At 44.9% G+C, this 14,144-nt stretch overlaps 1 protein-coding gene across 9 annotated transcripts in view; it reads left to right on the top strand.

The window, feature by feature from the left end:
• Positions 1–14,144, top strand: part of TLN2 (talin 2) — a 474,792-nt gene that overhangs the window by 378,759 nt on the left and 81,889 nt on the right. For all 9 annotated transcript variants that reach the window (XM_074393531.1, XM_074393528.1, XM_039468905.2 and 6 more), the window contains 6 exons: positions 1,261–1,350; positions 3,237–3,359; positions 4,683–4,826; positions 6,420–6,581; positions 12,451–12,591; positions 13,040–13,221. In XM_074393531.1, the coding sequence (XP_074249632.1) occupies positions 1,261–1,350; positions 3,237–3,359; positions 4,683–4,826; positions 6,420–6,581; positions 12,451–12,591; positions 13,040–13,221 (842 nt within the window). The remainder of the gene's footprint in view (positions 1–1,260; positions 1,351–3,236; positions 3,360–4,682; positions 4,827–6,419; positions 6,582–12,450; positions 12,592–13,039; positions 13,222–14,144) is intronic.

Below are 14,144 nucleotides of genomic sequence, written 5' to 3'. Positions count from 1 at the left end.
TAAACATAAAAGCAGCCCACCTCCTTGTATGTCCTAACCTGTAGTCCTAAGCAGTGCAGGTTATACTGAGATGCCAAATCGGTATCTCAGCGGATATGGCTTGGTTGTCCCAAGGTCCCTTCCGTTTTCTGGATGATCGGCGTGGGTCTGGGATGGTGGGAATACCCACTGCAGCTCCTGAAGTTTGACTGAGGCCCTGGTGCTGGCACTAGGCCACTGTGCACAGCTGGAAATGAGAAAGGGATTGTTATCACAGGACCGAAGTATTCTGAAAACAGTTGAGAATGTTTCCTGCATTGGCTGAATTACTACCCTGTTCTGCTCCGTTCACATTTGCAAATATAAATATGTGGGCTGTTGATCTAAATGAGCTCTCTTGGCCTAGGTGCCAATACTCCATCCCATATTGATATCCTTGGTTGAGAAATTATGACTACTTTAGGATTGCTGTTACTAAAACAATTTTGATGATCCAAGGAGTGGGAAGAGGTTCGTGAATGAAATGAGCTTATTCCTTAGGCTGCCCTCTTTCCCTCCCATTTTTAACAGCTCAGCGGTTCCCTTTCCTGATCTCCCAGCCCCCACCAGCCTTTGTAACTCAAATGACTGTCTTTTTGTTGGCTGTGTCCCAAAGACTGCTGGGTCCTAATGTACATTCTCACTCCCTGGGGAGGAGGCTAAATGGCTGCATCCCGGGGAAAAGTCCCTTACAAGTGGTGATCAAAGGCCATTACAGTGCCATGACAGAGCTAGCACTGGTTTTCAGTGGCAGTTTGGGGGAATTATCTTCTTTCATGCCTTCCCATTAAAATATTCCAAAATTGGAAAAACAACGTTCATACTAGTCATGAAGAAATGAACGAATGGCCTTTTGAAATTTAAACTCCTTAGAATTATCCTGCAGAGAAATTGTGCTAATTGACCATGCATGTGATGCCTTGTATTAATGTTCTCTCTCTCTTTTTTTTTTTAATGTTGTCCTTCTGTGTTTACTTTGTTTCTTTTCCTTCAAAACAAAACAAGAGATTCTCATCTCTGGCAAAACTAACCAGAGACCCCCCCTCCCCCATAATGACCATTGTGTTGCTAACAGGAAATCTGAAGTCATGATACCATGATCTAAATTCTCAAAAATCTGAGTAAATGATTGCTCATGACCAGACATCTGTACATAGAGGGAAAGTTGATAGTGGGTAGTTTGTGTTGAATTTCTCTTGCTCTGTGACATGTGTTTGCTTTTTATATTGTGTTCTTCTGTAGACTGTGAAGGGGATGTTGGACAATCCTAATGAACCAGTTAGTGATCTCTCTTACTTTGACTGCATTGAGAGTGTGATGGAAAACTCCAAGGTAAGACTGCCTGTGCCGTAAGTCAGAAATTAGCATTGCTCATCAGTGTGGGGAGAAGCTTAGACATGCCTTAGGTGCCTCTGCCTGTGGCTGGTTAGCAGGGCTAGCCGCCTGTAGCCTGCAACCTTGTTGTGGAGACCGTTGCTCAGGAGCTTCTTGAGCTTGAGGGTGCATCAGAATCACCTGGAGGGCTTGTTAGATACAAATTGCCCACCCCCAAGTTTCTGATCCAGTAGATCTGAGACGAAGCTGAGATTCTGCATTCCTGACCATCTCCCAGGTCCTGCGCCTGTGGTCCAGGAACCATATTTTGAGAACCATTTCCCCTCTTTTTTCACAGATTGGTCTTCATGTGAGTCAAATTGTGTGTTTTCTACAATGGAACTGATCTGGAAAGTCCTTCAGTGACTTACGTGGGATCTTCTTAGGTGTTCTTTTGCAATATAGTCATGGCATGCATTCTCAAGGAGGGTCAAATTGTTTTGTTTTGTTTCGGTAGGATGTTGGAGAGGTGTTGAAAAAAATCTAAGATAATACAGTGGCTTGTTACTCCGCTCCCGTCTTAACCTTACTCAACAAAATCTTATTCCTTGGTATTTGATTAGGGGGAAAAAAACTGAAAAGGCTTCTTAATGGAACAATAGTGAAAAAAATAACTGTTGAGAAACATTCATCTGTGGTAATTATACCAGTGTCTTTTGAGAATGCCTTAAAATCAGCAGGTGAAAATGAAATGGTTGTTGAGCTGTTGCAATCTGACTTTGTAGTTGAAACATGGTCACTTTTATTCTAGCAGGAAAACATCTGCATTGGTAGTGTCAGAAGGACTCAGTTTGATTTGGGCTAAGACTAGAATTTCCTCATGCAGTACCTTTCATGGAATTACGGATTGTCTAAGGGAAGGATGCATGCACACTCAGATCCAAAGAAATGGTAGCTTCTTAAAGAGGAGTGTGGGCTGAGGAGGGAGGGGGAAATATTGTACATAAAACTACCCTCTGCATTCTTTTTTTTTTTTTTTTTTTTTTTTTGCAAGTCCTTATGTAAAATGGATTATTTTGTATGTCTAAGCAGTTTTGGGGAATTTATTTCCATCCAAGATAGCTTACTGGTAAATGGTCTCTGCTTTGGGTTCTAGACTTGGCAATACCATAGTCTCTCCAAAGGGTAAAACATCCTTTAGTTCCGTCATTGTTGCCCAGGAAAATATGAACAGCCCTACTGGGATATAATGGGGTTCACAGACAAGAGAACACCAGATTTGCATTGGGCACCCTGTTACTTGCCCATGTGACCTTCTCTGTGACCTTGTACAAGGTGCTTGACCACTCTGGGTTGGATTCTGAACACTAAAATCTCTTTCAACTCATACTGTAAAGATCTCTAAAGAAGGAATATACCACACCCGTGATTTTCAGTATAAGGCAAAATTCTTAAGATATTCAGGAAACACACATAACAAAGATTTCTATTTGAATTTTACTGTCAATAACGAGATAAATGATATCTGGAAGGGTGAGTCTCCTGCTTTCTGTTTATGACCTCACCTGCAGCTTGGTGGATATGAATTCTATATTCTGGAACTAGGTCTCAGTTTAGACCGTTTACCCATGAGTTGCCTTTTATAGACTGTACTGTATTGTCTACGTACATTAACTGTATCTCCTTGGAATATGGATAACTTTAGGGTTATACTTCCGTTGTACACGTCTCTGGAATGGAAATGATGTAATTCTCTTCTATCTCTTCTTCATACAAATAAAGGAGAAAATGTCAAATGTTCCAAGTTAAGTGGCCTTGACTGTTAAAGTTGGAGTGTTGCTTCCTTTACCCCTTGGTGTGAAGCAGTGCTGGATAAAGGATGTGGCTGGCTGTTTGTTTTGCAGGTTCTGGGTGAATCGATGGCAGGGATTTCACAGAACGCCAAGACTGGGGACCTCCCTGCCTTTGGGGAATGTGTGGGGATTGCATCCAAGGCTCTCTGTGGGCTGACAGAGGCCGCAGCCCAGGTAAGGTGCTGGTCCTGATGCAGCCATGTGCCCTGTGCCAGATCCCTGTGGGATGTGTAGGGGAGCTCCGGCTGCACCTCTTTCTCCAAGTGCCACCACAGAAACCACAGGAAAGGCACTGGCTTCTGTGCTGGCTGGGGCATTTACACAAAACATCAGCCAGTTACCCACCAGGAGCAGAGCAGCTGTGGGCCAGGCTGGGGAGAATGGCGAGACTCAGTAGAGACCCAGCATATAGGTTCAGAGGCCTACTTTTAAATTGTTTTAAAAGTTTTTATTATTGGTAAATTGTTTGGGGTAGAAAAGATAAGCAGTACATAATTTAAATTTTCTGAGGCTTTAGAATTGCAAAAATGTTAAGTCGTGCTCTTTTTAGGATCAGAGAGAGAAAAAGTTTAGATGTCATCATGGAGAGACATGATATGGCACATTCCTTGCCCTTCTTTGACTATCCTACGGATTTTCAATAATGATTGAGCTTATATTACAGAAACTTCAAAGATATCAGCATCTGCTTTAAATGGTTCATCATTTGACATTTACCTTGAACTTAGAAGATTTTACGGAACCAAAGAGAAACATCACTAGTTTAGGGGATGAAATTCTCTACCTTCTCGGGGGAAATGAATTAAAATCAAAATTCCGACACACAGATTCATTTTTTTTCTGTTTTATTTGGCTGACACATCTAAAGGGAATGCAAAGAGAAGACCTTCCCTTGTGCCCTCTTCTCCTCTTGGGAACCAAATGCTGTCTTTTTTGTTCTTGTTTTCTGGGCCATCTTACTCAATTACCAAGTTAAGATCCCTTCTGCTATTGGAAATACTGACCTAAGCAATAAGGACATGCTTTGGTAAGCTATGAGATGAGGAACCCTAGGAGAGGGCAGGCTCCAAGGTTGGCTGACCCAGCAGCTCCACGCCATCAGTCTGCAGGCACCCGCTGTTTCTTGCCTCTCCTGTCTGCCAGCCAAAGAGTCAGCTTCATGCTGAGGCTGGGCAGCCTTGTGATCACAAGACGGCTGCCAGAGTAGTCCGGGCTGCGTTCATCCATGTCCCAAAGAAGAATTTCTTGAGGCTCTCTCTTAAGAACAAGGATACTTTGTTCTGTGAGCCTGTGATAAACTCCTGCTGGCATGTCAAGCTGGCATAAACCTGTTCAGTACTACACCCTTTTTGGTGAGCAGGATGAGATGACCTTGACCAGTTTGCACTAAGGAGTGCCTGAGTGTGACAGCTGCATGTGTAGTGCGGACCGTTGTCCCCCGTAAGCTCACCTAGGAGCATGGAGCCTGAGCTGTGGTTTTTCTCCTTCCCTTTCCAGGCTGCATACTTGGTTGGCATCTCTGATCCAAACAGCCAGGCAGGCCACCAGGGCCTAGTGGACCCCATCCAGTTTGCCAGGGCTAACCAGGCCATCCAAATGGCATGCCAGAACCTGGTGGACCCCGGCAGCAGTCCGTCACAGGTAACTCTTGGGGAGGATGTAAGATTTCAAGCCCTTATGCTCCTCTGGGTAGTTTGTGGGAGACTGGGAAATTAGTAAAGAATCTTGTTCTTTCAGAGCTTGCAAAGGCAGCTAAATGCCAGCACTGTAGATAGTGATTTGGGTGGGGGCAAATACTGCAAAATGTGAAGAATCTGGAAATTTGTAGGTGCTTTGAGATGGGGTGCCAGATGGCAAAAGGAGTGACCTAATCACAGTGAGATTCACAAGGAGTCTTCGTTCATTTCAGGGGACATGCACTGAGGGCTTGTTCTATGCTTAGCTCTAAGGGGTCAGTGTGCACAGGGCTCCATTTTCTACTCCCTTGGCTCTTAGTCTGTTGGGCAAAGTTTGGAAAATGCAGTGATCAGGACACGATGACAGTGCCAGGGATGTGCAAATGAAAGTGTGATTAATTCTCCAAGGGGGCTGTCAGGAGTCACTTCACAGAAGTGGTGGCACTGAGCCGGGCCTCAAAGTTGGGTCAGAATCTGTAGCACAGAAAGAAGCGAGAGTGACATTTGAGGAAGAGGCAGTATGTGTGACATTCCATCACATCTGTCATATCCGAGTGGCATGAGGTCCCAGTCACTTATTAAAACAGTGTGTACCGAAAGGTAGAAGTGGCTGGAATGGGGGTGACAGAGGCAGTCTTATTAGCGGCATGTCTGCCATCAACCTGGGGCCCACACTCTTGAGGCCGGAGAAGGACCTGAATCAAGAAGGAAACACAAAGACCATATGGACCTAAAGCAGGCCCGAGAGCTGGTGTGTCTGGGAGTCCTTACCCATCCAACAAGGCCAAAGGGGTGTTACCAGCTTCAGCAAAGCAGAACAGGTGGATTCAGGAGAGCAGATGAGTTGGGGCTGCGGGGTGGAGCCTGCAGAGCTTTCTGAGCCAGACACCTCAGTAGGTGCCAGCAGCCCTCCCGTGGATGAGGAGGGCTTGATACATGTTTTTCTCATCTGGATCTGGGTTCTCCAGTGTGGTGGCCACTGGCTACCTGTGGCTGTTAAGCACTTGAAATGGAGCTAGTCTAAATTGTGGTGGGCTGTAAACATGCGATGCACACTGGATTTCAAAAACTTGGTATGAAAAAACGATTGAAAATCTCATTAATAGTCTGTTTAAATTGATTATATGATGAAATATTTTGGATATACTGAGTTAAATAAAAAATTGTTTCACTAATTTTTCTTGTTTCTCTACTTATTTTAAAGTGACTGCTAGAAAACTTCACATTGCCTTTGTGTAGATCTTGGTGTAGATTCTATACCCTGGACCTCCTGTCTGGGGTTCCAAAGGCTAAATTGATTCCATCTCCTTTAAGACCACCTGGGGCTCAGCCTAGCCCACCACTATGTCAGCACCTCCTTTTTTCTTTTTCTTTCTTTCTTCTCTTCGCTTAGTATTTCTGGCCCTCCTCTTTCTTGGAGTGACTTTGAGGGTAGCCGTGCTTGTAATGACACAGGCTCTGAACGTGTGAGTTGAACAGAAACCCAGGGCTGAGCACCAGGGTGGACCTCTCTGCACTGTAGCGTGGGGTGCCCCCAACCTAGCTCCGTGCTTTGTAGGTCCTGTCAGCTGCCACGATTGTTGCCAAGCACACGTCGGCCTTGTGCAATGCCTGCCGCATCGCCTCGTCCAAGACGGCCAACCCGGTCGCCAAGAGGCACTTCGTCCAGTCAGCCAAGGAAGTTGCCAACAGCACTGCCAACCTGGTGAAGACCATCAAGGTAGGTCGCTGGACGACAGGCCTTCTTAAACTCGGTGACTCTTGTTCCAGAGGGGAAAGGGGAACAAGATTTAAGCTCTGCTGCCCTCCTTGTCTAGTGAAGCTTAACTTCTAATTCAGTCTTACGGGTTTATGTCATTGAAGAGGCATCGTTTACTAATGGAGACACTCATCATGAAAAACCAACAGCCTTGGTCTCTACTAACCTTTTGGATGGTGGGGAAGGAGGCCACCCCAAATTCTGTACCTGAAGAGCTTAGGGACAGAACTCTGGTGGGCAAGGGTTGGTTACAGGACCACTCTTGGTACTATGCTTGTGTAGCAAATACCCTGTTTTTACTTAAACAATACATTTACTTGCAGCATTTTTGAATGGGCTGGTAGAGGACTCTGCCATCACTGCTGGATATATCCAGACCAAGAGAGTAGGTGGAAGGAGAAGGGAATGGGAAACTGTGGAAAATCACTTAAAACATTTTAATTGTTCCTGTGATATTAATTTTGTTTATAGCTGTGTGAATTTTTTAAAGTGGAGCATCAGCTTTTGAAAACAGAGCCTCTAGTGTTCCTAACAAATTCACCTTTGCGTTAAGGTGTATGGGCATGTCACGGGTGGGCAGGGTTCACTTGTAAGAAGCAAGTGAGAATCACGAGGCTGTAGTACTTGTAAGTGGGGAAGGAAGCCACAAACACAGTCCGCCCTCACCTGGGACCAAGCAGGCAGCAGACAGCTGACAGCCCGGATAACAGACCACAGGCAAAAGGTTCAGCACCATCTCCCAGGATGCCGCTGAAGGGAAAGGCATTGAAGGAGTTAACACTTTTTACTTAAGGGTTTTGTATTCATTCAGATGGGAGGGTTGGCTTTGCTGCTAGCATAGTTCTGGAGTAAGAGGACTTTTTCCTGTTCTCTCCAGAGTATAGGACGCTGCACACCTCGTGTTATTTAGACTACAAAAAGCCAGTGCAGTTGCAAGCAGAAATTAGTCGACAGGATGACCAAGCAGAGGCAAAAGGAGAGAACACTTAACCCAGCACCAGTTGGAAGCTGGCAGTCAGCACTTGGAGCTCACACCCCCGTCAGCAGTTTCTTAGCTCTTTAAACGGAGAAATTTTTAGAAATGAACAAACAGAAACCCCTCCCTATTTGAAGGCAATAGTAAGCTCAGTTGAAAATGGATAAATAAAGCCAGTGTCCAGGTGCCCCATGATCCTGGTGGCAGGTTACCTGAATTACCATCACAGTTTGTAGTAATTAGGAAGTAATAAAGCTTACATTTAAAAATGTTTATTTTGTGCTTTGGGTGTGTTACTCATTCACTCCACACAACCACCCTGTGCTTATGCCCATTTTACAGATGGGAACCTGAGGCACAAAGAAATTGAGTAACTTTGCCAGGGTGACCTGGTCAGGAAGTTATGGGGCAGAATTCAGACCTAGGCCCCAGAATCCCTGTTTTCAGCCCTGGCATGCCGTTCACCTGTTAGGGATGGAAAGACAAAGGCATGTCTCCAGCCTGGGAGGAAGGACCTTGCTGTGTTTGCAGGGCTTTGTGTGTGAGCTTGGGGAGGTGAGGATGGAAAGAGGGGTAAGAGTTGACAGCAGTGGCATCGTTGGTTGCTGTGTAATGAGCTTATCTCAGTTAAAATCAGTCGTTTTTCTGGTCATTAAAAGCGTTCTGTTTAGGTGGACCAATGGAGGAAAAAAAAAAAGTAAAGACCCTCTTTATTCTATAGAAATTACTGCAGGCCTTTCTTGTCTGCCTCCTCCTCGGTTTTAAATCCTGACCTATCTCTATATAAAGCATCTCTGTTAAGATCTCATGCCCTTTTCAGATTCCCCTCACAGTGTGGAGCCCTCTTTGCAATTCCCTGCAGCAAATGAGCTCTTCTGATGGCCTAAAAGATAGGCCTGTGCAGAACATCAGAGGAGGAATGTCGGGCGGTGGGAGGGAGTGGTTTGTAACATGGAAAAGATAAAGGCCTCTGTCTCTTGGAGCACCCTGGAAACAAGGAGCAATCCAAGAGGAACAGATAGGAACATGTTGCCCCTCAACAGTGAAATGGGCCTGGTTTTTCAATTCTCATTGCCTGGCAGGATTTGCTGGGAGCCACGAGCTTTGCTTTTAATTTACTGTAACAAGATAGTGGTAAAGATCATTTCACTGTAGCACATGGTGCTGTATACGGAGTAGATTTCCTGGTTGAAGGAATGGTTATGTGTTCTGTCAAACAGAAAAACAGAGGAATATTTAATCCCCTACGTGCTTAAGACAGCTGCGTATTACTCTTAAGTTTTATGCTGCTTAGTGCTGCTGTTTTTTCTATTAACTGTTAGAATGTGCCCCAGCCTAAATCCCAGCTGCCACACCCTTACGGTCGTGGCGAAGGGAGGGGAGCCTCCAGGAGAAGCCAGAGGGAGCAGGAGCGGATTACCTCACAGTGGCACGTCAGCATCAGTCACTACTGATGGCACTCTTTTTAAAATCCCAGAGCAGGGCTCTACAAGAATCCATTTCTGTGTTTCTGTCGCCTGCCAGGGATGGCTGTAAATGCTGGGCATGGTAGAAGGACCCATACTTCTAACCACAGCTGCTGTCTGTCTCCGAGTCACCAAGTACACTGTTACTTGTTTTCTCTCTTCATTCAGCTCATTACCTAGTCTTGAATCAGATGTGTGGAATGGAATGTTATTTTAAATGTGCAGTCACTCACATTTGGGTGCCAAGTAGAAATTATGCAACAGCAGCATTTGTTTTTCTGAGAAGTTGAAGTTTGGCCTTGCCCCTCACAGCAGAGTTAAAGCTCGGGGTTTTTGCAATTAAGCACTTCCAGTGTGTACCACAGACAGCCGCTCCAGCTCTCTTGAATCGAATTTGACTTGGCTGTGAGTATGCTTTCTTGGTCATCCTTATGTTTGGATTGGGAAAGTGGTTTCTTTAGAAGGAAAAGGAAGAAGGCTCTTGGGCGTTTTACTCCTTGTTCTGTTGCCTTTGTCTAAAGTCAGCAGAAGGGAAGAGAGCCAGGAGGCTCGGGTCCTTGTTTGAGGCATGCCAGTGAGTAGTAGCAAGGTGACCTTGGCAAATCATGCCAGTTTCTAGGTGCTGGTTTTATTGTCTGGAGAATTGGGGGTTTCGTAGTAAAATGTTTTCAGGGTCCCCTGTAACCCCCAAAGTCCATACATCTTTGATTTTATGCATACCCAGAAATTATTTCTCCCCAGGTCTCCGTGGGATTTTGCTAAGGGGGAACACTCGGGGCAGGCTCCAGGTTTGGGAGCATTCTTGTCCTGGTGGGGCCTGGATATATGGCTAAATTTACCCTTTCATCATCATCATGGCTGGTATGCCAGACATTCTGTGATATGCTTGCTTGACATTTCACCATTGGGCAGCTCTGGGTATTCAGTTTACTTGAGTGGCTCTGCTGTGCCCAGTGGAAGCAGAGTTTAGAAGTGAAATAATACCTGTGCAAACCATCCTTTTTTTTTTTTGGAGGCAGTAACTTGTCCTTTTTGAGAATGGAAAATGATGGATGTAGCTTGCTATTCTAGTCCATGTTATTCAAGGCCCTGTGCTGCAAACAGCAATGGGCTGTATGCTAATATGATTCTAGGGCCCATGCTCAAAACAAAAGCCCCAAAGAAACCAGCCTTTTATTCTAGTAGTGCTGTCTATGAAACCTACACAATTAGAAACCCATTTCTTGAGATTACCCTTGAGTAGTCATCTTCTTAGTTTGAAGAAGTTCAGCTTAGGGTTGGTGGCTTGATTTGCTGCCCTTTTTCCCAGTAGACTGAGCGGTTTGTGGGAGTAGAAAAGGGAAGGGAAACATGGAGAGGTAAGAAGCAGGAAGGGGGTGCAGCATCGAGGAAAGGCCAAGCATCTCCTGTTGAGCTGAAAGTCGTGCCATCCCAGTGGAAGGGGTATTATGGAGGAAGCCATGAAGTCACTCCAAAGTTCCTTTTGAGTTTCTTCCGCTCCAGAGTCCACTCTTGCAATCAGCTTGTTTCACACCTTTGCCTATGTTTGGGCCCACCTGTGTCAGGCTCCTGATTAGTGGCACCCACCCTGCCTCACACTGGGGTTCTCTAATTGCTCTGATGTCTGGTAAATCCGGACCTCCAGGGATCTACCAAACTTCAGAGCAATATTAACAGTGCAACAAGATCAGAGTGCCAAGATGGTTCACTTCTATGTGGCCAGTGCCAGCAACGTAAATCAACATTTACCAAGTATGTAAGTGGCAGTGCGAAATGAGGCTTTATATGTGAGCAAGAAGTAGCAGGTGTGCAAGGGTTTCCATCGCGCCTGGAAGAATGGCAGAACTGGAGAGGCGAGGGTAGGGTCAGGGCCTGTCTGGTGGGGGAAGGGCATGAGCCAAGGCGAGCCAGATACTGTATTAGCATAAACACTAAAATAGCCAGGCTTTTGGGAATTTCTCTGAAAATATTACATTGTGGGTATGTAATTATTGTCCCAAGTTGCCAAGGCTTGATTGGAATGTCGTTGCTATTCAAAAATTGCCTTCAAACCAACAATGCCTGCCTCCTCTTGCCTTACTAAAAAACAGAAAAGCCCCTATCTCAGATCTGCTTTGCTTGGTAATGCCGGTGCCCCTGTTTTTTTTTTTTTTTTCTTTTTTTTTAATTGTCTAAATTATTTGTTGCTTTATATGTTGCTCATAAGGGTTAAATTAAAAGTTTTATTGGTCATTTAACAAGGAGATTGGCATTTTTCTGCAAACCTAACTGCCTTCTCGAGTGTAGCATTTCTCTGGGAGGTAGGGTTTCTGTATTTGGGTCACTGGCTGTAGGTTCCAACAGTCTTGATTCTGAGGAGGGGACATCTAGGGCTGGGAACCTCATCGAAGTGTTAACTCTTTGTGAGGCAGTCTGGCGTGGTTCACAGGCCACATTCCTGGATTTGCGTCCATGCAGGCCATAAATCAGCAAAAGGACTGAACTCTATGCCATTGTGTTACCTGCTATTAGGTTTTTGTTTTTTTTTTTTTTAATTATAAAGCGTAAGATGCATATAGAGAAAGCGCACACTATGTGTAGAGTTCATTGAATTTTCTCAAGCGAAACACACCTTGGTAACTCTAGCCAGACTAAGAAACAGAGTGTTACTGGCACCCGGAAGCTTTCCTTATAAAGCCTCCGGTGTTACCTGCTCTTCTCACCATCTGGATTAGGTCCACTTGTGTTTGCACTTGGTACTAATGGAATTGTACAGGAAGTAACCATTTGTGGGTGGCCTGTTTTGTTAAATATTCTGTTTGTGAGATTTGTTTGAATGACTGGGGGTAGTTCCAGTCTATTCCTTCCCATTAGATTGGATTGTGTTCATGTCAAAATGATGACGGTCATGCCTACCTTACCTCCATCAGTCATTAGGCAACACCCACTTGGAAAAAGTTAAAAGTACTGCTTTAAAATACAATAAAGTATGTTTATTGTTTGGGAGAGAATAGACTTAATCTGAGTAAAAGTGAAGATCCCAAGGATTATAGTCTCAAAACTGAGGAGGAAAGTAGTTCTGCTGCATGGCCTGGCACAGGGGGTCACGGGCCGCTGAAGAGCAGGTTGCTGTTTCAGCCTCTGTCTCTGCTTCCTGTGAGTGAAGAGCTGACTGCAGAGTCAGTTGTCCTGTGAGCTACACATTTTTCTTTAATTCTCCACAGTTGCTAACAGGGCCCCTCTGCTTGATGGCAGGGGTCTCTTTAGTCCTTATTTACTGTTTATGAGGTCACCAAACATTTTCAGTGTTCCCATTGAACCATCTTCTTTCACTAAGAGATGATTATTGTAGTTCAGGAATAATTAGAGCTGCTCAATCGGACAGAATCTCCCTGTTTTCTCCTATCAGGCTCTGGATGGGGATTTCTCTGAAGACAATCGCAATAAATGTCGCATTGCCACCGCCCCCTTGATTGAAGCTGTGGAGAACCTGACGGCATTCGCATCTAACCCTGAGTTTGTCAGCATTCCCGCCCAGATCAGTTCTGAGGTAGGGAGTTTTTGCAGAAAGACAATACTAAGATCTTTGACTCATGTTGTGTGGCACCGAGTGAGTTAATAGTTAAAACTCCAAAAGCTGTCTCTATCAACAGGTAGGCTACTGTTACTCTTGTCAGTTACAGCGTGTGCAGTTAGTGAAACTCCATGACTACACATCTCTTGAGAGATAATGTCTGTGTAGAGAACAATCTTACCGCCTAGGTGTAGGGCCATTCTTAGGATGTGGCACACTCAACAAATCCTGTTTAAGGGGTAAACATGGGCTTAAGTTCCCACCATGCAGACCCCAAGCAATCCAGTCTTCATGGTTCCCTGCCCTCTTTATCTTCTTCAAAGGGCAGAAGTGGTGATTTGGCAAAGAACAGGACCTTTCAGGGTCCACTTCATTCAGTCGTTTCTTTGACCCTGACTTTGATTTCTCTGCTATTTGGTCTCAGGGCTCTCAGGCACAGGAACCAATCCTGGTCTCAGCCAAGACCATGCTGGAGAGTTCATCGTACCTCATTCGCACTGCACGCTCTCTGGCCATCAACCCCAAAGACCCGCCCACCTGGTCTGTACTGGCTGGACATTCCCATACGGTGTCCGACTCCATCAAGAGTCTCATCACTTCTATCAGGTCAGTTTCTCATCCAGAGGTTGCTGCCAGCCTGCATCTCAGCGGGGCAGGAGGAGGATAAGCCCATCAGGTGTTTTACTTAATAGTGATATTGTTGATCATTATCATCATCTTTTTCCATCTCTTTGGGACCAGAAGCACTGGTCACAATAGTAATTGCTAACCAAAGTACTTACCATGTATCAAATACTATTCCAAGTGTTTTATCTGAATTACCTTATTTGAACATCACAACAGTCTTGTAAGGTACCACTGCCACTATTTCCATCGTACTGATGAAAAAATTAGGGCAGAAAAAATTTGGTTAATATCTCCAAGGTCACCTTAAGGCCCAGTGGCTGTCTAATCACTGTACCGTATTGTCTGTATCTAGGAGTTTAGGCATTGAGTACCCTTGTTTATTTGGCAGGATTTGGGGTTGCCTTTAGTTTGCTAATAAGACAAAGAATATTCTAGGGCAGGCGTCCCCAAACTGCGGCCCCCTGAGGCCATTTATCCAGCCCCCCGCCGCACTTCAGGAAGGGGCACCTCTTTCATTGGTGGTCAGTGAGAGGAGCACAGTATGTGGCGGCCCTGCTACAGTCTGAGGGACAGTGAACTGGCCCCCTGTGTAGAAAGTCTGGGGATGCCTGTTCTAGGGCCTGCAATAACTCTAAGCATCTCTGATCTCCTTGGTGATAGTGGGAGCCTAAAAAGACATCCCCATATAGACATAACATTTCTGAAGTTAACCAGTTAATACCTCACAGCATGAAATTCTTCTCTTTCCTTAATTATATTTTGCTTCCTAGTTGCTTTTGAAACTCAAAACCACAGTAAACTAACTTTCTTAATGCCTTGCAAAGGAAAATTCACTACATGTTTTAATTCCTACTATAGTCCAGGACTTTGTGACTAGTATGCAACGTGGAAAGTGTGGTACA

The sequence above is a fragment of the Saimiri boliviensis genome, chromosome 2, assembly GCF_048565385.1.
Source record: "Saimiri boliviensis isolate mSaiBol1 chromosome 2, mSaiBol1.pri, whole genome shotgun sequence".
Classification (NCBI taxonomy): Eukaryota; Metazoa; Chordata; class Mammalia; order Primates; family Cebidae; genus Saimiri; species Saimiri boliviensis.
This window is presented reverse-complemented; position numbering and strand designations above follow the sequence as displayed.